The sequence below is a fragment of the Centrocercus urophasianus genome, unplaced genomic scaffold (genome assembly GCF_019232065.1).
Source record: "Centrocercus urophasianus isolate 14NV4802_14NV808 unplaced genomic scaffold, USGS_Curo_1.0 seq_12, whole genome shotgun sequence".
NCBI classification, from domain to species: Eukaryota; Metazoa; Chordata; class Aves; order Galliformes; family Phasianidae; genus Centrocercus; species Centrocercus urophasianus.
In genome coordinates, this window is record NW_024884364.1 from 3,535,277 (window position 1) to 3,562,893 (window position 27,617).

The following is a 27,617-nucleotide window of genomic DNA, read 5'->3' on the forward strand; positions in this document are numbered from 1 at the left end:
TACGTTAAATCCATTTTATTCTCATTGACTCCCAACAGCTTTTTAAATGTTTTTTTGTTTGTTTGTTTTTTTACACAATTTCCAGCAACATACATTATGAAATATACAAGAAAGTAGGTGGTTGGGTTCTGCCCATCTTTTCATTCCTCCCACAGCTGTGGAGGGAAGACTTGCAGTACACAGTGAACATCAGAATCTCAACACTGAAAACTGAGACACAAAACAAAAAAGACAAAAATATATATGAAACTGTTTGAACTGGTCACACTTCAGGGCCAGGTACAGCACAATAAATATTAGAACTGTATTATCTTAGACATCTTCTGTAAAGTTTATAACATCCTCTATTTAAAGAGATAAGAACATCTGTTTTCTAGCATGAAATGCTACATAGTACAGTGGTGAAGGGTACAAACAATGAGGAATCCAGCAAGGGCTCAAATGGTGACCACTCATTCACACATGCTCATTGTTAAGTAAGCAGCATACACTGAAAGTTTGGTGAACTGTATGTAAACTTAACTGTTCACTACCAGAATATCAGCTGGAATAGTAGTTTATTTTGGGAGAGCTAAACACAGTAAATCCACTTAAGTTTCAACTGAGCTCTCCGTGGCAAAGAGCGAGTTGATTTCATAATGGAAGTGGCAGCATTTGGTCCTTGGTGCCAAGATACCCTTTCACCATTGCCATTCAAAGCTGGCAGCTGGTGGAAAAAACACTTCAGTGTGGAATTAATGCAAAGCCCTGCCACTACCAGTGGCATCTCCAACTGTTACTGTTTCATGACCATAACAAGTTTAGATGTCAGCTGGCACCCAGCTGGGCATTACAGTGTTGCGCAACAAAGTATTATATGTCATCAGACACAAGAGAGTCAAAGACCAGCAAGTATGGCAGCATCTTCACCTCTCTCTGCAGCAATGATAGGAATGCTGGCGCTTGAATTTTGACAGAAAAGCTGCTCTACACTCATTTCTCATCTCATACTAGTTTTGCCAACAAGCCCAAGACACAGCAGAGTTCCAGCTGCTTGACAGACTGTGCTTCCAGAGCATGGTGCAGAAGTCGCTAGCTTCTCTTGCATCATTATCAAGAAGGCAGAAGTAAATACATTTTGTACTGTCAATCTTTCCCCTCTTTAACCCCCACCCCCAGAAGTTTAGCATCTCAGAATCTTTCTACACAAGAAATGAGGACCATCTGTGCCACTGCCAAACAGGCACAATGAGCACAGGTGGAGCAGGAAGATTAAGCACCACCTGGACACTGCACTAGTAGGCAAGAGCTGGTAGAGAGCACCACCTAGGGAAGATTATATTCCTGGTCCACACATGTGGAATCTTGTTACGGGTCATAGTACAAAGCAGCAGTAACAAGCTTCACAAACTAAAGCAGCTGAGTGTTGTGAAACATTATGGGGTGAGTGGGAAGCAAGAAGGCAAAAATATTCTGGAATTTGAGCACCTACAGCTTCAATTTTAGCTGGTGCTCCATCCAACAGTCCTATCTGTATTAAGTAGGAAAATAAAATTCTATTTCTCCAGTGTACAAAAGCATACTGGCTACTCGCACATGCTCATCTTCTAGTCAGTCCTTCCTTGGAGAGATCCAGATCTACCACATTTCAATACCAACAGACTCAGCCAAAGGCTGCAGAAGGGACGCAGTAGGGAAGAACTTTGGTTATATCAACATGTCTTGTCAGAATACGGTCAAAAATTCTGTTTCATGATAGTCACTTAGCAAAATGTTAGACCTAAATGCCCTTACCACTGCCAGCTCAGAATGTACCGCGTGACTGCATTGAAATCTACACCTCCTCTGCCAGTGCAGGTCAGTTGGTTGTGTTACCAAATGATCTGGGGGAGGGCAAGGTGAATTTTTCCCACCCTAGAAGTGTACAACAGCATTTCATCACTCAGCCAGGCCCACTCACACATCACTCACTATTTCAGACACACAAAGCAATGCCAAACACAAACTAAGGAATGTTTTGTAAAGACACTGAGTATGAAGAGGGAAACATAGGGCTATTTATCAACTCAAGTACTGTTGCATCATTCTTGTAAGGTAGGGAAGCAGAGGAGCTGAGATGAGGAATTCAGAGGACAAACCAGAGTGGTCACAGAGGTTCAGTCTAGTCTTCCAGACTGCGAAATGCATTCTGCATATCCTCAAACAGTTGAGCATAGTCTGCCTTGATTTTTGTTTCACCATCTTTGACGGGGTCCTGAAAAACAATATATCAAGTGTACAGACCAGCCTTGAAAAGCCTCTGATCCTTAAGACAACCCTGTTTTGCCACTGCTATATTTTTTTTAACCTCAGGATTAAACACCTGCAAACAGGCCAAATGTACTTACATGTGTGGATTACACTACTACTCATTGTCTTGCTGAGGCAGACTACAGAACACTTACATTCTTGTGTTTCTTAGCCTGTTACCCAGGAAATATCACTTTCTTTCATAACTATTAGTGTATTAGAGGGCCATCTCTACTTAACACGCATTCATCTTCTGGTTTCCATTTTTCAGCCAAAGCTATGCTGCATGCTAAGTGTCTTCTCACAGCCAGGGTTTGTAAATGAAAGGATTACTTCCCTATCTCTACATAAACAGCTCTCAAGCAAGCTTATGTGCCCAGGTGTACCTTGTTCTGCTCTTGCTGTTCTAGAAATATATACTAGGGATCTCTGTTGCAGAAACAAGCCAGTACCCAGCAGGAGTAGAAGACATTGGTACACAAGAACACTTTACCTTTGCGTGCAGTTATCTCACGGTATTTGTTCCTAAAAGATTGGTGATACTAGCAATGGCTCAAGAGAGTTTACACAAAACAACCATCATACTTTATATTCCTTAGCTGCTTCAACATCAGATTGAATTACAGGTTCTAGCAGTAAATGCTAAAACTCACCCAGAGGATGCTGGCATTAAGCATAGGGGTAGGAAAGCTGCACTTTACATGGATGGGTAACCCAAGTACATAGACATTTATCTATGGCAACTGATAACCACTTCTAATTACAGCCTTTTAGAGGCACTGAGAACTCCCTCCCCCAGAGTAACCCAAGCTGGTTCCTTAGAACATACCTTGAATTTCATGGAGGTAAGTCTATAGAGGATTTCACTCATGTTCTCTCGGATGATGGACCACGTGATCTTATTGTCACTCTGGGCTGTGGTTTCTACAGCACGGCGTGCCATGTCATAAAATGCAATCATATTGGAAAGCATTCCCACTGTCTTGTAGAAAGGGCAGAATCTGATGAAACAGAAGAGGATCTGTAAGGCATCTTGGAGCAATTAACAGGACTACTCTTTGCCCCGGCCTTTGCAGCAACTCTGAATTCTCACCTGAAATAAAGTGTTAGTCTACTTCATGTCAAAGGAGAGAGACAGCCTATTGATTGACCTATCTAAAAACATGGAGCCTTCCTGAAGCAAGGTTTCTGAAACAGCATCCAAACACTGGACAAAATGGGACAGAACAGTAACCATTGCTATACGAGTCTGACATCTCAATCTGTGCCACTGCAAATGAGAAAGGGAAAACACTAGCAGTCAGCAGAATTCCTCCTTCCTGTTTTGTCCATTATGGGAGCAGGCTTCCTGAAAACAGCATGGGAGAGCCTGACAGCTCTGCAAGTTTCTTTGCTCACAGGAAAGGAAGCTTTTCTATAAGAGCACTCCAGAAAGCTTCACACAGAGTCGTTTTTGTTTTTTTGTTTTTTTAAATGGATAGGTGACTGCGATGGAAAGTACCTCACTATTATCTATACAATATATAGTGATACTTCCTGTGCTTCTCCATCACATTAGAGCATGCCTTACCCCAATAACATAATTAAAAGCACACACCATACAGAATGATGCACATCTAAGTTTTTAGAGAATATTTCCAAACCTCCTGAGCTATCTGGGCTGGGGAGTAAGCAGAAGTTCAAAGCACCCCTTGGCAGGCTGTTAAAAATGAAAGGATAGTGAGGAAGGAAGTAAAAGCAAAGGAAGATGATAAACACGGCACTAGGGGAGAAAAAAATTAGTAAGTTTTTAACAGATCAAACTTCTGAGTTACTTGCAATCATCTGCTGCTAGAACAAACAGGAAGACTTTGAGTGTTGCCTGTGAAAACAAAGTGGCTGTCTTCTCCTGAGGACACGCTATTGCAAAAACTAACTGAGCTGTATTCATTTCAGTGGTTGAAGGCTGAAGAAACTCAGACTGCATTTGGAAAAGGTCTGCGTGCGTTGGGGTAAAACAATATGAATACTTTGTCCTATGGCTTCCGTTCTACCATTTGTTTATGGCAAGTAAAATTCACTTCTGCACTGATTAGCTTCCAAATAAAATAGCTATCGAAATCCAGACTGCACATGAACGAGGCAGCACTGTAGCCATTTAGATCTTACCTGTCATAAGGTGTGTAACCGTTCTGTTGCAAGAAGTCATCTTTTATCAGCTTGGCAACCTCCAGAGTAATTTTGTCTGTTTCTGCCAAAGAAGCCTAGAAAGGTAAGGTCCACTGTTAGTTCAGTACTTATGTACATGAAATCACAGATTCAGAGTGGTGGGGCTGGAAGGGACATAAGAAGATCACCCAGTTCCAACCCCCAAACATGTTTCCATGCATTACCACCACCTTGTAAATCAGTAGAGCTCACCTAAGCATTGTGAAATTAAATTCCTCTCTAGCACACACTATGTACCTGTAAACCACCATTTTTATGGTACTATGCTAAAACAGTTCTCATGGAATCCCACACTTTCTCACAGCTGGTTACTCACCTTGCCTACGAGCTGCACAATCTCTGCAAGATCCTCCTCTTCCTGCAGGATCTCTTTGGCCTTTGTCCTGAGAGGGACAAACTCTGTAAAATGCTTGTCATAGTATTCATCCAGAGCACGGGTGTATTTGCTGTAACTGATCAGCCAGTTGACAGAGGGGAAATGTTTGCGTTGTGCCAGCTTCTTATCCAGGCCCCAGAAAACCTGCCAGAAGCCAGTGAGATCAGCCAGTGTTCAAAAACAAAATAAATGAAAGCAAAACAAACCATAAAAACAATCAAAACAACCCCCAATATGACAAGCAGGTTTGAGCAAACAACACAGCAAAGGCTACCACAAATCTTCAAACAAAAGCCTGAGAAAGAAAACCTGCCTTTTACCCATTTAACTGTAGCAGTGACTTTCAAATATGAATCATCGAATGAATCACAGAATGGATTGGGCTGGAAGTAGAAGAGACCCCAAAGATCATCAAGTTCCAATCCCCCATATATTCATCTCAAAAAAAAAAAAAAAAAAAAAAAAAAAAGTTGAATTTAGGTTTATCCAGCTTGAGATTCATCCTAATTGAGGAGTCACCAGTAGCAAAGAACACACAAGTCTAATTAAGTGGAGCCCTTTTTGACATAGCTCATTTTACCAAAACAGGGATGGGCATTCACTTGTGAGCTATCCTTCTCCCAGTCATCTGCTCTGAAGATTTTTTCCATGGTTTCAATGCACCTGCCAAGGGTGGTTCACTTTCCATCCTACCTCTGAGAGTAGCCACACTTAAACTGCAGCTCAAAAGGCTGCAATTGAGAAGCAAAGGAATATTCCTGAGCAGTCACTGCTAGAAGGAATTATTACTTTTTCTCCCTTTTCCAAACACATCAGTTCAGAGATCTCACAAGAGATTTCACGTCCTACACTGTTGGAATACATCCTGAAAAGTTGTCTGTGTAAAATTAAAGCTCTCCCACCACAACCAGTGGCACTAATGTATTAAAGTACAACCATTTTGTCTAGGTCTGGCAGCTTACACAAAAGGGCTGCAGCATAGCGAGACCTACCTGAACAATGCCCAAAGTAGCTGATGTTACAGGATCTGAGAAGTCACCTCCTGGTGGAGAGACACTGAGCAGAAAGATGTAGAAGGAAAAGTAAATCAGAATCATTGGCACAGTTTAATCTGAACATATGACCACACAGGTCCATGATATACAAACAAGAAAGGCCAACATCACATAAGTAATGGACTTCAAATTCTTACTTTAGTGAGAGTGGCAGCATATCTACTCAGGTGTGTGATATCAATTACAGTTATATCAGTAACTGACTGGCAATATCAAGGTATCATTTCAGTCAATTTAGTGCCAGGTTGTCACTCCAGCTTGGATTACCAAACCTATCTCAACTGGAACGGATTCAGGACATGTGCTGATATGGCAGCTTGAAACACAGCGGCAAAGATTTTATGTAAAATACCCCAATTTGAAATGATTTTAGATAATTATCAGATATTCACCTATACAGCAAGCACTAACTTCCTTTGGGCTTGACATGGCAATACCTGCTTCCCCAACAGGTAAAAGCTTCCCAAACTGAAAAGCAACTGCATTTGTTGTGGACAACAGAACTAAGAACAAATAATGGACTCTGGGAGAAGCTGCAGGTGCTAGAGGCTCTGCTAAAAACCTATGGAGAAAGAGCCATTTTACTCACAGCATGTTAGACTGACCAATACAGCCTACAAGAAAGTGTCTGCCTACTGTGTAAGCTTCCAGTTTGCACTGCTGCAAGACACCTGTCATTACATCAAAAAGGAAAGCAGTGATGATCAGTTTTCTCTTCTCTTACACCAAAAGTTTCAAGCGCCTCTGCTTTCCTTCCTTTTGGTCACTCTTTCACTGCAGTAAGAAGTAACTCAGTATTGTCACCACAGCTACACAGGAATGCTTTTCAAACAAAGTTCTCATCTATCACATTAGCTGAAAATTTTCATGTGATTTGTCTGGGCACTACACGCTTTTCACAGCCCTGCAGTTTGAGACATCCTGTTCCTGTTCCCTGTAATTCTGCTATTTAGCAAGAGAATCATAATACATTACGCTCCCACACTGTTGCTCCAAGTGTCCCCTCTTTCCCATTCTGAGCATGGTTTGTCATACTTTTCAGTGACAGTGCTAATGGCTTTTTTCCTGGAGCCCTTTTCTCAGACAGCCATGACTGTGGCTCTACATCACACAGAACTACCAATCACGTTCATTCTCTCTTCTCCTGTGCACAGTTTAGCAACAGTTGAGGGTGATGAGACATTATGTATTTATGCACATTATACATTCCTAGCTCTGTAGCTGCACACAGCAACAAGACCCTCTTGTTTGAAAGTATTTTGACATACAAAAAGATAGAGGAAGAACCGCAGCAAATACAAAGGAAAGAAATGCAACTCACGCTCCAACAATGCTGACACTGCCTTCCCTTTCAGGATTTCCCAGACACTTCACTCTGCCAGCTCGCTCATAGAAAGAGGCTAAACGGGCACCAAGGTAAGCTGGATAACCACTGTCTGCAATTATGAACGTACAGAAACCGAGTCAAAAGCTCTGAGTTCAAAGGATGTATTTACAAGTCTAGATGAAGAAAAGAACAACTCACCAGCTGGCATTTCAGCCAGTCGTCCTGAAATTTCTCTGAGGGCCTCAGCCCATCGGGAAGTAGAGTCTGCCATCATACTGACATGGTAGCCCATGTCCCGGAAATACTCTGACAGGGTGATTCCTAGAACAAACGCAACAGCACAATGCAGGATAGCAAACAAGAGAAGTTATTTATGTTTACAGTCTGATGTCAGTAAAGACTGAAAGTTACTGTTCCTTTCCACAAGCCCATGATGGAATTTTTTTATTTATTTTTTTTCTTTTGTTTATTTCGTTCCACTCTTCTCATTTTTGCTTACAAACCATTCTGGCAAATCTTATGTTCCTGTGCATTTATTAAGGAGACAGGGCAATATCATTGACTCTACTATTTGCCTCACAAAGCCTCTTCTTATTGTAAAATGTCTCCTTCCTTTCTAAGTCATCAGAACATAGAAAGATGTTTTATCTGACAACTTTTCATGAAAAACTATTAAGAAAAAAAAAAATCATCTGAGAGGCTGCAGTGGAAAAAAGTACTTCTCAGAGAGAGCTATTTCTACCCATTGAGAAGCTGTACTTGTCAGCAAAAAGCTGCTCATGAAGAACACAATTACATAATTAATACATGGGGCAGAACTACAGGAGATCCAATGTGATTAAGTTTAATTTATAAGCAGAATTTATTCAGCATGTGGAGATCATAGTTGGGGATAAGAAAGACAAATCCATTTGTGATACTAAGACTTCATGCAGGCATAGCTTGAAAGGCTTGATTTACGTAATTAAGCAGGGGTCCTGGTACTGATCATCCCAGGAACTGAAAATACTGAAAATACAGGGCATGATGACTTGCTCCATACATGCAGCCTCTTCCAGCCTCCTGTAAATCTTACCAGTATAGATAGAGGCCTCTCTGGCAGCCACAGGCATATTGGAGGTATTTGCTACCAGAGCTGTTCTCTTCATGATGCTTTCTACCTTGCCATCAACTTCCATTGTTAACTACAATGCAACAAAAAAGACACAACAAAAACTATAAAGATTCCCACAAATTTAACAATTTATTTATTTAAACTCTATTACCTTATATCAGGATAGCCTCCTCACAGCTAGTCTAACAAAGCAGTATTTAGAGATCTCAGGATTCTATACTGTTTTTCCTTCCAGAATGAGTTGTACACGTGCCTCAGCCTCATCCCATCTTCCGCTAACAGCAATGCCTATTAATCCCACTGCTCACCACAAATAAACAAGTGATGACAAATCTACTCCAGGAAGTACATTATCCTCTTTCAGCCTCACTTTACTAGGCTGAAAGAGCCAAAAATCCTTCCCTCTTAAATCCACTAGGAAACAGAGAGTTTTTTTCCTCACCTGTACTAATCTGAGTCCATTTTTGACAACTGGACGTAAGCCCACGTACATAACTCAGATGATCTCTCATATGCACATGAACAGCAGAATGCATATCCTGACATTTGTGTAGCACTCTACTTACTGAGATTTACCTTCATCCATTGTCACATTGCAAATCAGCACATAAAAATTATTTCTAACAGTGGTTTCAACCTAACAGTTTGGATCTGCTCTTTATTCTTCAGAGCTCTGCACCAAAACCAACCCACTAACATATAACAACATTAAGGTGAAACTAGGCATTTTCAGCTTCCTTCAGAAAGTATTCTGAAGCCTAACTGGCAAAATTCGTATATTATAACAGCACATACCACCACCTTGCACCTTGTAAATACAGATGCCACATCTGGCATACGTGATTACGCTAGAAAAGTTAGAGATAACAACAAGAACAACAGGAAACATCCTTGTAACAGTGCTAAATTATACTCAGGCATTCAGTTTGGGTTTCTTTTAAACAAGTTAAAAGGTATGCCCAAACACTAGGCCAGATGTTTCTTGAGAGGCCACTAAAGACATGCTTGTATATCCAAAAGTGATTTCTGCTGCTACAATCAAAACTTACAGCCAATAAGATTTTTTCAAATCACTGTGCCAATAAGGTATTTTATTCAGTTGCTGTACTAGTATAATAGCAAGTCTTTCCAAGAAGGTTTACTCTCCATGAATTTTCCATACTAACCTCAGGAAAATCTCTCAGTACTTCAGACATTTCATTTCCTCGTTCTCCACAGCCTACATAAATGATGACATCACTGTTGGAGTATTTTGAGAGAGACTGCGAGATCACAGTCTTTCCACAACCAAATGCCCCAGGAATTGCTGTTGTACCCCCTTGTACACACCTGAGTAAAGAAAAGGGACTCTTAGCAAGGAACTCAAAAACAGCTCTCTTCCATTTCAGAATATGTTTTCTAGTAAGGAAACAACTGCATAATTAAAAGCAGAACAACAGGATTCACATTCAGTGTTCTGTCTGAGAAGAACAGTGGTGTTTCACTAAACCAAAGGCCAAAGGAATAAACTATCCTTTCTTTCTACTGCCTTTGAAATACATGAGGTACGCTGGTACAATAACTGCACTTGCAGGCTTGAGACATAGTTTACACAGCTGGAAGCACTGATGGAACACAAACGTTAAGAAAAGAACATCAGTGCTACTTAAATGTGCATTACAAGAATGAGCAGAACAATATTTTAGGACAAAAAATTACTCCATTCTGCACCTTGGAACTCAGCCACTTTCATGAGAATTTTGAGTTAAAATTCAACATGACAGTTTCTGTCAGTGGTAACTTCAGACACATTGCAAACTACACATCCACAAGAACATGGAAGGAGATCCTACTCATGAGCTCAAATGCAAATATCCAACCTTGAAGGTCCTAGCTTTTCTGGAGGTTTGGTATGAATAAATCATTTTTACATTTGTCATTTATTTCCTGAATTAATGTAAAAGAACCATCCTGTTAAACCTCCTTTTAACTTTTCCCCACTTCCATTTTCCATTCATAGTTTCCTTACTCAGATAGAAATATTATCAACTCAGCTAGATAGCTTGTTTTGAGATTATGCTGTGGTACACAGTGAATGTTCGGGGTCTGTTCACCCTTAAAGAAATTAACACTATCCTTTCTCCCAAAACAGATTTCTTATATAGGAACAGACAGAATATTACTTACGGGAAGAGGGCATCTAGCACCCGCTGGCCAGTTAACAAAGGATGATTTGCTGGTAACTTTTCAGTCACTGGACGGACTTGACGTACAGGCCAGACTTGGACCATAGTGAACTTTTCCTTCACGCCTTCAAACTCCAGCTCTAAGACAACATCCTAACAAAGAGCACCAGACATCTGAAGTAAGCCAACAACCACACAACGGAGCAGCACGCAAATTCTCACCTCAACTGCTCCACGCTACTAGGACTTCAACGTGACCATAGATTTTGCAGATCTTAACATCCTATCACCTCTCCCTGAGGAAAAGCACGTTTCCACATTTACAATACTATGGGGGAACTTTTCATATTCATTGGATACTGTAGATGCCCACACAGAACGGCAAATATAGCATACGTAAGTGCCACATGTAAGTCATAAACACAGAAAGTAACTGCACAAGAAAAGCCACATAATCCCTGCTAGGAGGGCAACAGAAGCCAATTTGAACATTCTGTTGCAGAAAAGGCTTTGAAGGTGGCATCTCCATCTTATGAAAGAAACATGAAACACCCCAGTAACTGTTATTTGGGAGACTTACTGAAGTGTCATAATTTCCCGGTGGAGCAATGTACGTAACTGTGCCCCTGTTCCGTGGGGGCAGCATGATTTTGTGTTTGATAAGAGAGTTTTCATTCACCACACCGTAAATGTCTCCACCAGTGATGTGGCTGCCAACCTGAAATCAGAAAGCAACTATTAGCCATAAACAAGAATTTCATTTTGAAAAAAGAATGCTGATGAAGAATCACATAAAATAACTATCAAGTCTAGCACCATTATGACTTCCTTTACAAATGCACTGCTACATGCAGTAGTCCATTTACATATGAGTATTTACATAACTCATTATTCTAACAGCACATTGCTAGCAATACTAAATGCATTCAGGAGTGTTTCAAGGCTTGGACTGCAGCATTTACTGGTTGATGCAAGGAATTCTCCTTGCTTCTTTCATACCTCTCAGCTTCATGTGCTAAGCAGAGAATCTGCTAACCTGCAGGACTGAAAAAGAAAGAAGATGCCAAGGGCTAAAGCTATGATTTTTTTCTAGGTCTAAAACTATCTTCACTGTATTCTGTTGTTATTCATTTTGCCAAGGTAACACTTGTTCCTGCTAGTGGAACCGCACTAGGCAGTAAATTCTTTATGGCACTGCAAACACATTAGAATTTTGCAAGTTTCTCATATGCAACAATACAGGGAGTCACATGGACTAAGTTCTGGTGATCCCTGTCTGGTTCTCACTCTCATATATCCTTAAAACACCATATTACCTCTTTTCATGAGCTTGATTATTTGTAACTACAGTTCCTAGCAGTCACAGCCTTGGTGCTCTGAGAAGGAAGGAGAGAAGGGAAGACAGGCTTAGCAGGACCTACCCGCAAGTTTCTGGAAGGTGTGAAATCCCATTTGACATCTCGGCTCAAAGCTGACACATTGACACCTCTAGGGATATAGATACTTTTGGTCAGGGTGCTGATGTCTGACAGCGGCCTCTGGATACCATCAAAAATAGCTCCCATAATGCCAGGCCCCAGTTCCACCGAGAGGGGTTTCCCAGTGCGGAGTACAGGATCTCCTACGGATACACCAGCTAAAGATTTGCTGAGGAAAAGTTCATCCACAGAAATTATAGGGTAGAGGGCATCACACCCACATCATCATATAGCACCTTTCTGACATTAATGTGATAGTTTTGATAATATATTACATATCATCATTTGGGAAGCACGTAGACATTATACTAAACTCCAGCTGAAATTGCTGAAGCAATGAAGTTGTTCATCCTCTGGAGAGGTAAAGTTGAGAGCATATGTTCTGAGTTACAATCATCAGTTCAAGTCAACTATATGCATAAATTTCTTGTTGTACAAGACAGCATGATGGCAAAACATCATCAAAGCATTTCATTTATCTTCAAACATGTTTTCTAGGTTTACTGTTAAAAGCAGACAGTGGCATGAAAAGATTTTTTTTTTTTTTTTTGCTTTATAGTTTGCTAGAAACACACATCACAACAGTTTTAACCTTGAGCTTTGCAGAGCTTTTTTGACAGGAGTCTAATTTTAACGAGAGTTTGTCATAGACCAGCATCTCCCTTCTCTCCAGCACTGAGTTGTCCCTCTTAGGCACCACCTTAGTTCCAAAGATGCTCAATGGGCCTCTCTACAAAGGGCCAGTAGTTTAACAAGCCCTATTAGAATACAGGAGACATTCTAAAAGCTTATGTATGACTCACAGAGAGATTAAATGCAAGTCGTATTCAGAAAGCTCTTGCTATCCTCTCATTAGAAATACAAGAGTAAACTGTACTTCAGTACTGGACTTGTTGGATGTATTGATGGAAGACTACTAAATATAACAATGAAGAGACAAATAACATTTCAAGTGAATAAGTACAGACACAACCCACTGACCAGTTTACCATTCAGCTCCCCAAAATAAAACACTGGGAGCCAGTACAGGCTTCTTCCTAACATCAATGGGTAGACAAAATCAACTCTTAAGTTCAGAAAAATATTGAGGGGGAGCGGGGGGGAAGCTATCTAAGTTTCATGAATTGCTCTTATGACACTCTCTTATATGCTTTCAACAGAAAATACACTTTACATCAACTAGATTTTAAATACATGCTGTCCATCTCTCATCTGGATGAAGATTCTGCAATCACAATGCAGAAACAAGAAAGGAACAGATCACATCTGTTAGAACAGTCTGTGCAGAAGAAGGAATCCTGCCTACTTTACATTTCCTACAGAAGCATGCTACAGGCAGAGTTTTCAGAAGCAAAGAAAAAAATACAACATACTGCTTGGTAGTTTTGCCATTCATAGCTGACACCTGTCAAATTTCTCACCAAGGAGCTGCAACATTTCAATGCAAGTGAACCCAAACACGTTGCTTGGTCTCCAGGAAAAACAACAAAGAAGTTTCCTTCTTACACAGCCAACCAATATAAGGTGTACCTCAAAAATATCAGAATTTACAACAGATGTACAGAACAGATGCTGGATGCTGGCACTGGAAGTAACAGCTGCTGGTCTCGGTCAGTTTTGTTCATCTTCTTTAACATAACCACCACCATGTTCCGCCTGGTCCAAAGGGAAAGGATACATGTTTCTTCATACACCTGGACAGTTGCCAAATCACCTTCCAGTCGGATAATTTCCCCCACCAGTTCACTGTGGCCTACTCGTACCAGCTCATACATAGCAGCACCTGCCATGTTGCAAGCAGTGACCACTGTAGAAGACAGACACACAGAGATAATTTGTTTTCCTACAGTTAAAAAGAAAATTCTGATCAGAAGCTACCAAACTCTGGACAGCATGAGACTAGCATTCACTCAGATCAGGAGTACACCTCTGATTTAACACAGGGGTAAAATGGCTGCCACAAGTCCTGGTGTTTTCAGGATATTTTACAATTTGTGATCAGTATTCCACAGCACAACAACACGCAGTGCACTGGGAATTAACAAGTTAATGCTGCAGCTGCAATCTCAGAAGAGAAGAGTGTACTACAGCTCCCAGAAGAGTTCATTATTCCATTTCCGTTTTCCATTCAGACAGAAAGATCAAACTGACTGGGAGTCATGAGACTGTTCTCTCCTCTTCCTGTTCATCTCTGCAATGTGTGCTCCCCAGCCACCTTGCCTACAGCATTACAGTAAGGCCTTTGCTTTCAGTCGCTCTCTCATTTATTTGACTTACAAGCTTCAATTCCAGTTATACTGTATTATTGTGTTATCTCACATTCTGCTACCATATTTACTAAATTAGTTTTCTCCCTTAGCTTGCTGCTGTTGCCTCGTTTCTAAGGTCCATTCTTCCACCACTATTTTGTTTTTAGGCCCATCTCCTTACCTTTTCCCTATTTCCCACTCCTTCAGCATGGGTCCCTCATTAGTCACAGTACTACGCCGAACTGGGCTGGAACTCTGACATTAGTTTAAAAGCTAAAAGAAAAAGCTTTCCTATACATTTCATGGCTGATCCTTTATGCTCATAAGAGTACATTACCAGAACATGCCAGCACACAGAAAATTCACACTAATTCCTCTGACATATCCTGATAGATGGTGAATGTTAAGGACTTTAATGATACAGTGGCCTCTGTAGACATTTGACTAAATTAAAACATATGAGAGAATGGTGAAAGTGCACCCAGTACATCATAGTTACAGAAAGATATGACTGGAGACTGGCATTTTCCAGTTGTTTATAAACTTCTATTTCTCTTCATAGCATTTGATGCTAACATAAAGTACAAGTGAACCGATCAACTAAAGGTATTTCCTAAAGGCAACATATATACTTATATCTAAAGCAGTAGACATCTATACAGGTTTTAAGGAAATGCTATTTTGGTGTTTTATTTTGTATAAAAATAATGAATGACTTAAATGTCTTAAGTTACACTTCCACAGATGAAGATTACAAAACACGTTTTTGACTTGAAGCCTTCTACCATTTTGACTTAAACATCAGCATAATAAACATCAGGTTGTACGTAGACTGCTACTTACATGCAGTGTTGTTGCTTTAGAAGGAAATTCATCATGTCCTTTGTATTCTATCATCCATTTTACATAAAGGTTTCACATCTTTACCAAAAAAAAAAAAAGTTTTTCCCACATCTTAAGAAAGCTGTATCAGTTTTAAACTGCATTCAATCATCACTTCTGCAATTAAGAAACTGGCTTTTTCTTTAGGTAGTCTCTAGCCAAGGTAGCTTCTGGTAGCTTCTTATTCATCACAGAATCCCTACCAAAAAGATGTACGCTCTTCTTCTGTTCTCACACTGCCACGCTTTCCTACATCTCGTGAAGAGAATGCCGGAGGGAGAAGAAAAGCCAGTACACTCTGCATTTATGCTGATAAAACAGGAGGAGCAGTTCTCCCCCATACACACTAACATCGCCCTTGACCTTTGCAGCAATCCTTCAGCCATTGGTGCAGTAACACAGAACAGCCTGACACTGGCAGAGGACAGTGTATTCCAGAGAGCAAAGGGTCAAACGGGATTTCAGTGAGAACAGACCAAGTATCACACACCCTCATTGAGAAGCCCAATGCAGACTCCTGACTAGGCGGCTTTATCTCAACCAGAATGCTTGCAATTTATTTATTTTTTTAAAACTTACTGTTCCTCAATCTGCTTACTGTTCATTATATCTTTTAATAAAACTAATCAGCATTAACACCTCGCTAGTAAACATCTCAATCTTTCATAAATCTTTCATATAAGGCAGCAGTCATTCTTAATATAAGCCCCAAAAAACCCTACCTACAACTTATCACACTTCTTCCAAGTGAACATCAGGATTAATAATACATTAGATTAAACAGAACCTATGATTTCCCTTTCAAAATACCTACCAGGTCCTGACACTCCATGGACGTAGCCAACAAAAGCTTCTCTGTCCTCATCACGGATTTTTGGTAGCTTGGAGAAGTCCATTTTGCCTGTTTAACTGTATAGAAGGAAAAAAAGAGGAAAAAGTCATTTCTAAAGAATACACACATATGCAGTTCATTCCTCCTCTCCCGCCTTCTGTTGTTTTCCTTTCGTTAGGAACAACACTGAAGAATTCTGAACTAATGTACCCTAAAACACTTTAACCACTCAGATCTTACAGCTATGTAATATTAAAAAACAACTTGTTTAAGCAAACAAGAACTAACATCCCTCCCAGCTGCAGGGAGAGGGCTGGAACATTACTCCCTAATATGCTCCACAGAACAGTTACACTCCAAAAATACCCTAACACTACCAGCCTACTTTCAAGTCAAATAACAGGCTATTTAAACAATGGAGAACATCTGCCTTCTACATCCCCCCTAGGGTCCTTCAAAATACAGAGTTTTTCTGGATTCTGAGTGATTCATAGGCAACTGCAAATAGAACAGCACAGGGATGCTTAACAGCCACCATCCTCTAAAAAGCAATGCTACAAAGAGAATTTCCACAATTACTATTTTTGCCACCTCAAACTGATGGATCAGCATTTAAATAGAAAGCACATATTTTAATATCACACACAACTCAAAACTGCTCGACGTATCTCACCATTAGCAAAAGGTATCGTGCAGTCTTTGCTCTAAGTGAAACCTGTAGAACATCAGAGAAGAATAACAGCTAAAAAACTCAACTCACAACAGTTAAACAGTAGACTGATATCTCCTGACAGTTACTGAATGGAAAAGCTGAACAGCTGTCACAGAAAAAGCTGTTCAGAAACCTCACGGATCTGCGTTTGCCCTGTAATTGGCAGTTGGGCTGTCCTGCTTCTGGTGCAGATAAGAACATGTAAGGGGTTTGTCAGCCCTTATCATGCTTTGCGTTACCTTGGAAACGAGTTAGAGAGCAGTAAGGCAAATGCCTACCCACTCCCACTGTATTGGCAAATGTATCGTACAATGCTGGTGGAAGGTGCAGTGTGGTAGCCTCTGCGTACCTACAGGGCCTATCTACCTAGCAAAAGCATGCCATTCAACAATACAAACCTTGTGTAACACAGCTTCCATCGGCTCATTTCCCAGCAGCTACCCCAACAGTTGACTGTGACTCAGTTGCCATCAGCCTGGTGTGGAACTGGTGAGTTGGAGCTCAAAGCCTCTAAGTCGGGTATCTGTAAGATCCCCCCTACTCCCTGTAATGACAGTCTATCCTTTAAGCTGCCTCCTCTTTAGGTCTAGAAGATGATTTTCATTTCACTGCTTATTTCATTGCTCATAATCCCCTTCTGACGAGTGGCAGAGGGAGGGCCTCACAAAACAGTCCGTAGTCCCTGAGCAACTGGTAAGAGCTCATTCTGGTTGACTAACATCGACTGTCTTCTCTTGCACTGGAAAATGCAGCTAGTCCTTTGAATCCACCCAAACACATAACACGAAACAACCTCTGGAGTCCTACTACTAAACCTCCTACGGGAGTATAAACAAGAAAGTGCTAGACACAACTCTCTAAGTGAATTAATGGCACTGTTTGGCAGCCATACGGCAGAGGGTCTCAAAAGGAAAGACTCAATCTACCAAGGCAAACAAAAGCCGGAAGAGCACTGGCCAGTTTCAAGTTAAATCAACTTTCCTTCATATCCAAATCAAAACCTGAGGGCCAGTTAAAGTAAGGAATTCTTCCTCACCTTTGCTCAATCTCCTATGCACAACACGGACAGGAAAAAAAACACCATCACTCGTCCAGCCAAACTGACTCCTTCATTAAGGGGCTGCACGTCTTTTAACCTTGAGTACAAATTAAGAAATGCTACTGTTTGTCCATGGACAGTTTTCTTGTGCTTCTTGCATATCAGCATTACTGATGTTTGTTTTAGATGAAAAAATTCACAGAAAGCAGAAATGTTGTTTTACATACTTGTACTGTTACACATCTGTCTTGTTAGCAATCAGAACAGAATTCCCTAAAGCATGTTGGGATTTGCTAAGCATTGCTTCGTCTGCGTACAAATCCAGACACCACAGCAGCTAGCCATTTTGAAAGCCAACTGGTTCTTACAGCCCTTTAAGGGCCTCTCACCAACACAGGATGTGCAATTCACTCTAACAAAGACTACTAGCATACAAACACAGGGTATTAGCTCAATTTTAATTCCCATATTATAAACAAGGATGTATCTAGCACCCTGTAATACTTACAAACAGGAATCTTCCTCATCTCAAACTGTTCAACCACTAATTTAAGACTCACTTTTAAGCTTTAACATGGTCATCTTCTATCTAACAGCGCCAGAAATTGAAATATTACTTGCTGCAGGAACATCTCAGACTCAAAGATGATTTATTAAGGTAATATCACAGTCATCATTAAAAAACAAAAAAACAAAAAAACTAGCAATCCTCTAGCAATCCTAGATTTCTGTCTTGATTTCTCCCCAGCACAGTAATTTGGCTACATGGGAACCCCCAGTGGAAGTATCCTGCTCCCAATGCTGGAGAAACCTGCTTTCTGCTACAGTTTTAGTTTTGCTTCCATCATTTGATCAGTCCCCCGGGTTTCCCAATGATCTGCCTTACAACAAAGATCTCTGCAAATTAAGCTTCTAGTGAGATTTTTAGAAGGAGCCTTCTTACAGCGCTTAAGAAAATCCACGACTATTTACTAATATAAACACAGATTCTTACCTTGTTTTGCAAATTCAGGAGGGACAAAAATCCCCACAAATGAAGCAAAGCCAGAATTCAGGAGTTAAGCAGCACCACTTCCCAAATAATTGTCCTTCTAATGCCCCTATACACAGGGATGAGAAAGCCTGCTGCAGAGGGGAAAGAGATTTCTGACACACAGCAGAGGCACAACCACCTGACTTGATGAGTCATCAGTCTCTCTCCCACCAGCACCAGGGAATGCCGCAATAGCAAACCAAGCAACCTAAAGCCCAGCAGAACTCCCATCTACACCCTCCTTGTAGCACAGTACCAGACATAATAAATTACAAGAAGCCCTCGCCGTTCGTAGTAAGGACCTCCTACAAAGCCAATGACCTCAATGTCCCAGACGCCCCAAGTGCTGCATGTTAATACATGAAAAATCCTTGAGAGACGCACGCTTGCTGCTGGAATCACAGCTTGCCTACCAGTGCTCCAGTGTGATGTCTCTCTGCCAGTGAACACTGTTCCCCAACAGCCTAACAGACGACTGCTTAACAACAGGCTGCACAGGCAGGCGCCAAAAGCACTGCAATTGTAATTGCTTGAGTATTTAGAATAGGTATCGATTCTCAACAAAATAGTCTCGTCAGAGCCTACTGCTGTAACATAAACCCCTCCGCCTTGCTGGCAGAAGCATTGGTGTGTAACACCCAACACCTTGTTTATGCGGACTGATGTTACACCTTTTGTGACAGCCACTAGCTCCTGCTGTCACAGGCTGGTGGGCACTGACGTTTCCCTGCATACTGTACAAAAGACAAGCAGCTGCACGTTCTCTCCTCCCAGAAAGCTGCACAATACCAAGAGCTCCCAGCAGCCATCATAAGTCTATCTTAATAGGTTCTAGGATAAGCAACACATCAAATTGGCACAAAAGCCTAAATGCAACAGTCAAAGCTGCATTAAGTAGCACAAGATTCAGAGACAGAAGCATTACGTTAAACTGAGACAGGAGAGGTTTAATTTAGATATTAGGAGGAAGTTCTTCAAGCTTTTCACACAGAGGGTGGTGACGCACTGGAACAGGTTGCCCAAGGAGGCTGTGGAAGCCCCATCCCTGGAGGCATTCAAAGCCAGGCTGGATGTGGCTCTGGGCAGCCTGGTCTGGTGGTTGGCGACCCTGCACATAGCAGGGGAGTTGAAACTGATGAGCATTGTGGTCCTTTTGAACCCAGGCCATTCCATGATTCTATGATGTTGGAGTAAGCCAACAACCCTAGCTGGCTCAAACGGCATGTAAGACTGCACTTAAGTCAAGTTTTAGAATCATGGCTGCCAACACTTGCTGTGTTCTCCTGAACAGCTTTTAGTACAGGATGTAAATCCCACTATCTGGATGTATGAGGAAGTGTTGCATGGATCCCATAAATAATATGGTAATCACTGACACAGATTTACTGTAAGCTGGACGGTTTATACTTCCCCTTCTAACAAATGATTTTTAAGAGGAAGTGCTAAAAAGAAAATACAGTGCCTAGGGTTACTAGACAAATACAGAAGTTAAGCTGCATTTTGAGAATCCAGGCTATTTTCTCAGAAGGGAACAGCATGCCCAGAACTCTGGCACAGGTGTCTTGGAACAGATGACAAATAGTATCATCAGGACATTCACTCCTTCAGAATACACAGTTGTAATTTTACCACAGCAGAGAAAATTACTCCAGATTTCTCAGTCACCAACAGAATTTCTGGGGTTGAAGGGCACCACAATCTAAGAAAATCATGCAGGATTTACCACCTATGCTCAGCAATGTGCCTTACTTTTCTCTTTATAAAAAGCTTCATAGAGTCAAGATAGTAACTGTACCAACCTCTTAGCCCGAAGCTCAAGCTAGAACTATCACTGGTTCTTACACTCAACAGACAGCCTTCCATTTAAATACCCCATACCATTCCACTTGCCACAGGACACACAAGAGGTTGTCTCTGCTTGGCAGGTTGGGAATTTGCATCAGTAATGCTCACCTACATGCTATGGATCCACCTGCAACCATGCAAGGCAAGGCAATTTACCCTTTGTGTAAACTTTCTCTTGGGTGCTATAAAGCTACTGCCCCTCACATGAGGCTTGCTATTTAACATATGTACAGATACATTCAGGTACATTCAAGATTGAAAGAGGCTGCCACTGCCAGGATACTACATTTGTCCTGAAGTCTAATGCCTTCAGGAAAGCCAATGCTGTGCAATGTGGTAATTCATGATGCCCATCACAAGTTCCTACTACTTCCTCAAATACACAGGGACCTACACACCAATACATACAAGCTTCATACTCCAAGTAAATGTCATACCTTGCAAATTAGCCAAATATACATAAAGTACATGAATTTTTATAACTAATACATATAAAAAACCATAACAGATTCTCACCAACCACAAAATGCAGCTGTGAAACCTACCCAAGCAGGCACCATTCAAGCATCCAAGCTTTTAGCAGAAGCTTGGAAGATTCCACAAAATCACAGAATTGCAGGGCTTGGAAAGGACCTCAAGAGATCATCAAGGCCAACCTTGCTGCTAAAGCAGGTTCCCTGCTACAATAGGTAGCACAGAGAGGCATCCAGATGGCTCCTGAACATCTCCTCAAAAGGAGAGTGCACAATCTCTGTGGGCAACCTGTGCCAGTGATCTGTCAGCCTTACCACAAATTAGTTCTCCCACACAACTGTATGGAACTTCCTATGTTCAAGTTTTAGGCCACTACTCCTTGTCCTTTTGCTAATCCTGGCTTCATTAATTTGCCTCCCGGCTCCCTTCAGATACTTATGAACATTAATCAGATACCCCTTCAGTCTTCTTCCTCTTGGCTAAACAGACCTAGGTTACTTAGCCTTCATTAGTATGGGAGATGCTCCAGGTCCTTAATCATCTTTGTGGCTCTCTGCTGGACTTCTTCTAGGAGATTCCCAGGGAGCCCATTTCTTCAGTTAGCTCAAAAAAAGGACTAGAAAAAAGTTGTGTTTGAACTTGATGGAGAAGTTAACAGCAACAATAACTTCGGACAGAAAGACAGTCAAGTCTTTCAGCCTGTAACCGCTGTGACCCACTGAAGACCTGACCAGCTTAGTAGATTACCAGCCTTTTGACTTCAAATGAATTGGTTATGCAATACCTAGAATTGGTAAGGATCCTTGTTTTATCAATTAAAATACTCCTGTTTTGAGAGAAGCCCCTTTGTCCATCTGAACAGATCATCATCTGACTGGTTAAAAGCCACAGTTTTCCATAACACAGTTTTCTAACACTGATTCTTACCTCCCAGCCCAGAAGGCTTCTCCAGAAGAGCTTCTGAAGTTCAAATGGACAAGCTTCCCCTTCTTTCTAGTTATTACACTGCTTCACAACGAACAATTTGGCACTCCTTTCAGACTGTAAAGCCTCCTGCCCCTTCTCTGACTTGATAAACTTTGACACAAAAGAAAGAGCTAATGCAACAGAGACCCAAGCTGTAGCAGAATATTAATATTAATTTCTAAGTCCTATAGTAACCTCTTTTCTTATCTTGATCCTTCCAACTGCTATGGCTGAGTTCTCCAGCCATCTGCTCTGCACAATGCTCAGTCACTTCCCCTAGATGAGCAATAGTTTCATTAACCTCACTAACACTACTGCAAAGCTGAAGCATCTACCCTTACACTTACTAAACAAAACACTCACTCAGCTTTTAGGTGCACTTGGTTTTGTTACTTGAAATATCTTTCATTATTCTAATCTTTAAGATTACAAGCATCAGAATGGGATGAATGCAAAGCTGTAAGCAATTACAGAAGCTTCACCGCAGCTCAGCGGGGTAACTTCTGAACGGTCAAAGATTCTTAGTTTACAGAACAAAAAGTGTACAAACTCACAAAGCAACTATCACTGGGCTTACAGTTGGGCTCAGTTTTACATGCAGAAAAATATTGGCAAATTGGGCTTGTTAAAACATACCTGCTCATCTGTGAGCCTCACCACTACCTAACCTCTAACCTAAATGGGATAGCCAAAATGCTGATCCAGACTTCACAGTAAGCATTTCATCACTGATGACTGCTCAGAAAGTTAAATGGAAAGTAGGGATATTATGGAATCTTCATTTTATTATGTGAAGTATTTGACAAACTAGCTTGCTAGAAGAGTTGAACCAGGAATGATTTTGTGTGAAAGCCATTGAGAAAGATCTAATACACTCAGCAGATAAAACTATTCTTTTACAGCACTTTGGTATAATGAAACACCTGGCTGGAATCACAACACATATAGGCATGCGATTCCAGTAAAAGGAAATTAAATTGAGGTTGACTTTTCCTGTAATGGAAAAACTTCATTTTTATACTTAAAGGTAAGTTAAACCACATTTGGAGATTTTATGTTCAATTACTTGAAACATTTACAGTTTCTTCAGACTAGCCAGAGCCCCTCCAATGTAAACTACACATTGCAGCAGCTGTCTGAATATCTATTAGTTGATTCCGATTTATCCTGTGATACCAAAACCTCTAAGATCTCATGGAACTCGAGAAAATTCAGAACTAATAGAGAAAATAAAGAACTAACTTTTAAAGTAAAAGCTGCTTATCAGTTTTATCTGCATTTAGCCAGGAAATACCATTTTAGTCTTCCTGAAGAGCTGCTTTCTAAGGTAGTGTCTTCACAGTAAGAAAGGGAATAATAATATAAATATAATGATGAGAAGGGGCAAATGTTTGTCTCATTAATTGAGCTTTTTGGAAGAAGCATTTGCTAGACTAAAATATTTTTTTTAAAAAAAGCAAGTAATTCTTCAGGCCCTTAAAGCAAACTTGCACACTTCACAGTTTTTATCCAGCTATAATAAACTACTTTTACAAAGGAACAATTCTCTGTCTACAAATCTAATACTTTTATTTATAACCTTTCCATCCCTCCTCAGACTTAACCATCACAACCACAGAGTACTGTGGTACATGTTTAGGGCACGGAATGCTGGCCCAGTGTCAGAGATATACAGACTACCTGTCTTTTATGCGGTCTTAAACAATAGCAGCTCAAGCAAGTCAGCAGAGCTTACAGCATGTTAAAGATGGAACGCATTGAGTGGAACACTGTATCTTCAACAGCACAGACTTCTGCAATTTTCTTGGGATGCAGGCTGTCAGGAAGAGATAGTGGAACTAAATGGTTCTCCGGAACTCACCAGTGCACCAAAATTTCAGCTAGACCCTCAGAATCTGCACAGCATGTGTGACCTTGTTAACCAGTTGAAGACTAAAGAATTTCACATCATAGAGATGCCTTCTAGGAACACAGTTGTCCCTTAAGAGCTTGCATCTGCAACAGGGGTACTTTCAGCATAAGTTTTAATTCACTTGACAGTTTAGAAGGAAAAATTCCAGGTGTTCACAGACATAGCAATGGCCTTCATGACTATTTTTCCTCAGGAATGCAAAAAAGCAAATGCTAATGCAAAAAGCCCAGTGTTAGAGATATATGGTCATGATGGCTGCTTTCATTCTAGTTTTAGTACTTCCTGATAATAATAATTTAGGAAATCCACAGTAAACCTTCAAAACTCTGTAAATTAGGACAGAAGAAACCATCAGTAGCTACCATGCATGCATTAGATCACTGTCAGACAAACTACTTCTGCAGAGTGGTCAGGAGATCTGAAACTTACTGTTTGATAAGCTCAGAGCAGTAAACAAGCTGATGAGCTCAGAAAACAAATTCAGCAGCTAAGACTGATCTTCACGTGCCATTTGGTTAAGTAACAGTAATAAAGTCTGCTAGACAATGACTGTCAGGATTTATCCATATGGATCTTAGTTTTCAGAGTAAGCGTGTCTTTTTAGTAAAGAAATGATGCTAGATTACACCTAGATTATATACAGAAGTCTAAAAAGCTAGAGACAAATGGTCTTTTTTTTTTTTTTAAGAAGAGAGGGGTGTTCAACTTTGGGAAAACTTGAAAGAAACAAAAGACATAAACTATAGATTATATAAGGTAACCAAACCAAAAACATTTGATGCAGGTGGTAGAACTTACTGCCATGAGGTACAGCCAAATCCATTAACTTAATATAAGCTTAGCTTCCCATTTTCAAAAGGAGGGGAACAACGAAAACACTTTTTCAGAGCATAAAAATTGCTTTCATGGCATCCAGAAGATCCAAATTAAGCCAGCTCTGCACACTGTATTTACAGGCAATCACTTCCTGCAAAACTAGCTTAGCCTCTGTATGAATAGAGCAAGTTGAATCATTCAGCTTCCTATGTTGGACTAGGTCCCCATTTCTCTGTCTCCTGTTGGAAGGCTGAAGAAGTCATATGCCTGAGGACAGTGAGTAATAGTGAACAAGCATGATATTCCAGCTGAGAACATCATCTGCTGTCTTTGATAGTGTTCCATTCTAAAAAAAAAAAATATATCACATGGATGACATTCTCAATGCTTCCAAGTCTAAAGAAAAAACTTTTCTTTGTGTTAATGATACAAGTGGCAGGGAAAGAAAATCTATTTCAGCTCTTTGTGGTAACTGCTATGTAAGTGCCAACACTTTTCCAGGCAATGTAGTTAAAAACAAATAAATAATGAAGAGTAAGTATTACTGACAAGCAATAGCGTCACTTCTTTTTGTTAATACCAAAGTAATTGAACAAATCAGCTAGGTTATCCTGTAACCCTTTTATACTTTTAAAAAAACTGGGGACATCTAATTACAAACACACCTTCAGCACAAGCAATTTAGAAACATAAGGGAAAAGCGTGGATGGGAGTTTTGGCAACACTGAAACTCAAAGAGACAGAATCACGGTATCAGAACACAAGAGGTGAAGCACAGAGCATCTGAATACATCTTCAGGGGAATCATCTAGTAATCTGCTGGTGTACAGCTCCTTTGGATGGCAACATGTGAGACTCGTGCCCATGTGCATCTGTAAGATAGATACACGAAGCAGTACTTGGAAACCAATAAGATATGGAAGCACGCTGAAGCCTACAGGCTGTGCAAGCCTGGATGAATGAGGTATAAAACAGTTAAGATATATTTAGATCAAAATAAAAGCTACATTTAAGCTAACACTAGATGAAAATTAAGCTAGCACTGATTGCTTGTGGATGAACCTCAATAGTAGCACTATCTGTAGAAAACAGATATGGAAAATGGAAATACTGTATTTACAGGAAACTAAGAACTTGTGTTACTATTGCAACACGAGACTTCAACCCCCATTTGAAGAGTCAGCTGATGCTGGCAGACATTTTCCAGTCTTGTCTTAATTTTCCTTCCCTATGCTCTCAAACGAATGCTGGTTTTTATCATTAATGCCAGGCTTTGTCCCTTAGTATGGAATTAATGCTTTTTCTACCATACAAACAACAGTTTTCAAGAAGATTTAACATAATATACTGAAAAACACAGTGAACCTGCAACATTTTTGGTCATTCAAAAACTGATTCGTGCTGATCTCAATTAACATATTCTTAAGTAGAAAGTAATAAAGTGCAGATATTAAATATGAGTGCTTGACTGTGAACACCTTTAAAACTACAGCGTAGAGAAGCCAAACATTCATCTACCGTGGATTCTGCAGCGTCAAAGTCAGCACAAACACAACAACTTACAAAAGGTGTTAAGGATCTGCCTTGCAGTTATCTGCCCTCGCCAGTGCCAACCTACATTTGCCACATCCTCACTCAGGTGCCACAAACGGGTGGGTCAATAAATCACCTCCAGCATGCTGTCAGTGAGTTTGCCTTCACTTCCTCAAGAGGTATTTGCATTTGAAATGCTGCCATGGATCAAGTAGCCCAGACACTTTGCTGAAGTATCACATCACAATGAATAAAAGGATCACCAACTAGATTATTCCAAGGAGAGCACAAATTCTCTCATCAGTGGAGCCTGGTAAAAACATAGGAGAAAATCACTTTGGGCAACTGCAGTGAAGGGACAGAACCTGAAACACATATGTCATATGCTGGCACATAAGCCAAAGGTTTTCCCCAGAATCCAGTCACTAAAATTCACGTAAAGACAGAAAGGATCTTAGGGGTGACAACTGGAACATCTCATCTAAATTTGGGCTTCACCACCGCCTACAGGAATGGGGAACGCATGGGATTTGTCACAGCACCTCCAGCTGAAAGCTGTCACTGGAGAATCGCTGCCGGCAGCAGCAGTGGGAGCGCCATGCCTGCCCCATAACCCTCCGTTCGCCGCAGTGCCCAAGGCACAGCGAGGACCAGCTTCGCCCATCCAAAACAGCAGGCAGAACGCGCACAGAAACTGGGAAACGGCTTGTGACAGACCGCGGGGATATGTGGCTCGGCCTACGTCGAACAGCTCAGAAGGCTCCCCGTCGCAAAATCCGGCGTTCCCCAGCTGCCATCATGCCGCAGGCAGGCGGGGCGGGAGCTGAAGGTCAAGGCGCAGAGGCCTCTCCCACGGACAGATCCCATCCCGCCGGCGGACGGCGACGGCAAAGCGCAGCACGGCGACGGCAAAGCGCAGCACGCACCCTTCAATGAGCAGAGCGGCGCTTCCCCTCCCCGCCGCGCCCGTTAATGACCGCTGGAGGAGACGAGGTGACCCCCTAGCGACCGCCCGACCCCTCGCAACCTACCCAAGGGGGGACGAGCGGCGGCAGGGCCCTGTTAAACGAGAGGGGGGAAGCGATAGCTCTCGCTTACGGCCGGCTTACCGAAGCGGCGCTCCGTTCCAGCGCCGGCGGCCCGCGGATCAGCTGATGGTGACCCAGCGCGCACGCGCCGTCCCCTCACTCCGCGCGGCGCAGCCACGTGACCGAAAGCCCCGCCCCCCCCCCCCCCCCCACGCCGCTCTTCGCGCGCCCCGACCACTCCGCGCACGCGCCCAACGGCGCGGCGCGTGCGCGGCGGGGGCGGGGCGCGCGCGCGCGCCAACGGC

At 41.5% G+C, this 27,617-nt stretch overlaps 1 protein-coding gene across 2 annotated transcripts; it reads right to left on the minus strand.

Annotated features, from left to right (window-relative positions):
- On the minus strand, nt 1–27,472 carry ATP6V1A (ATPase H+ transporting V1 subunit A). 2 transcript variants are annotated; one of them, XM_042810379.1, is made up of 15 exons: nt 27,394–27,472; nt 15,937–16,031; nt 13,670–13,798; nt 11,935–12,149; nt 11,094–11,231; nt 10,515–10,666; nt 9,515–9,677; nt 8,310–8,418; nt 7,433–7,555; nt 7,229–7,343; nt 5,845–5,908; nt 4,793–4,996; nt 4,417–4,511; nt 3,098–3,269; nt 1–2,233 (listed from the first exon to the last, which is right to left on the minus strand). In XM_042810379.1, exons 2-15 carry the CDS (start codon nt 16,016–16,018, stop codon nt 2,141–2,143), a joined length of 1,854 nt encoding a protein of 617 aa, XP_042666313.1. In that variant the 5' UTR covers nt 16,019–16,031; nt 27,394–27,472; the 3' UTR covers nt 1–2,140. The 2 variants fall into 2 exon arrangements, with proteins under 2 accessions (XP_042666313.1, XP_042666314.1); XM_042810380.1 differs by having other exon boundaries at nt 27,316–27,401.
- Between the last annotated feature and the right edge of the window lie 145 nt (nt 27,473–27,617).

Excerpts from the sequence above, each read along its gene's own strand:
- ATP6V1A (XM_042810379.1), bottom strand. The coding sequence starts at position 16,018 with ATGGACTTCTCCAAGCTACCAAAAATCCGTGATGAGGACAGAGAAGCT. Across the intron at positions 11,232-11,934 it reads CACCTTCCAGAAACTTGCGG|GTTGGCAGCCACATCACTGG; the intron begins GTAGGTCCTGCT and ends TTCTGATTTCAG. Across the intron at positions 3,270-4,416 it reads GGTTACACACCTTATGACAG|ATTCTGCCCTTTCTACAAGA; the intron begins GTAAGATCTAAA and ends CTGTTTCATCAG.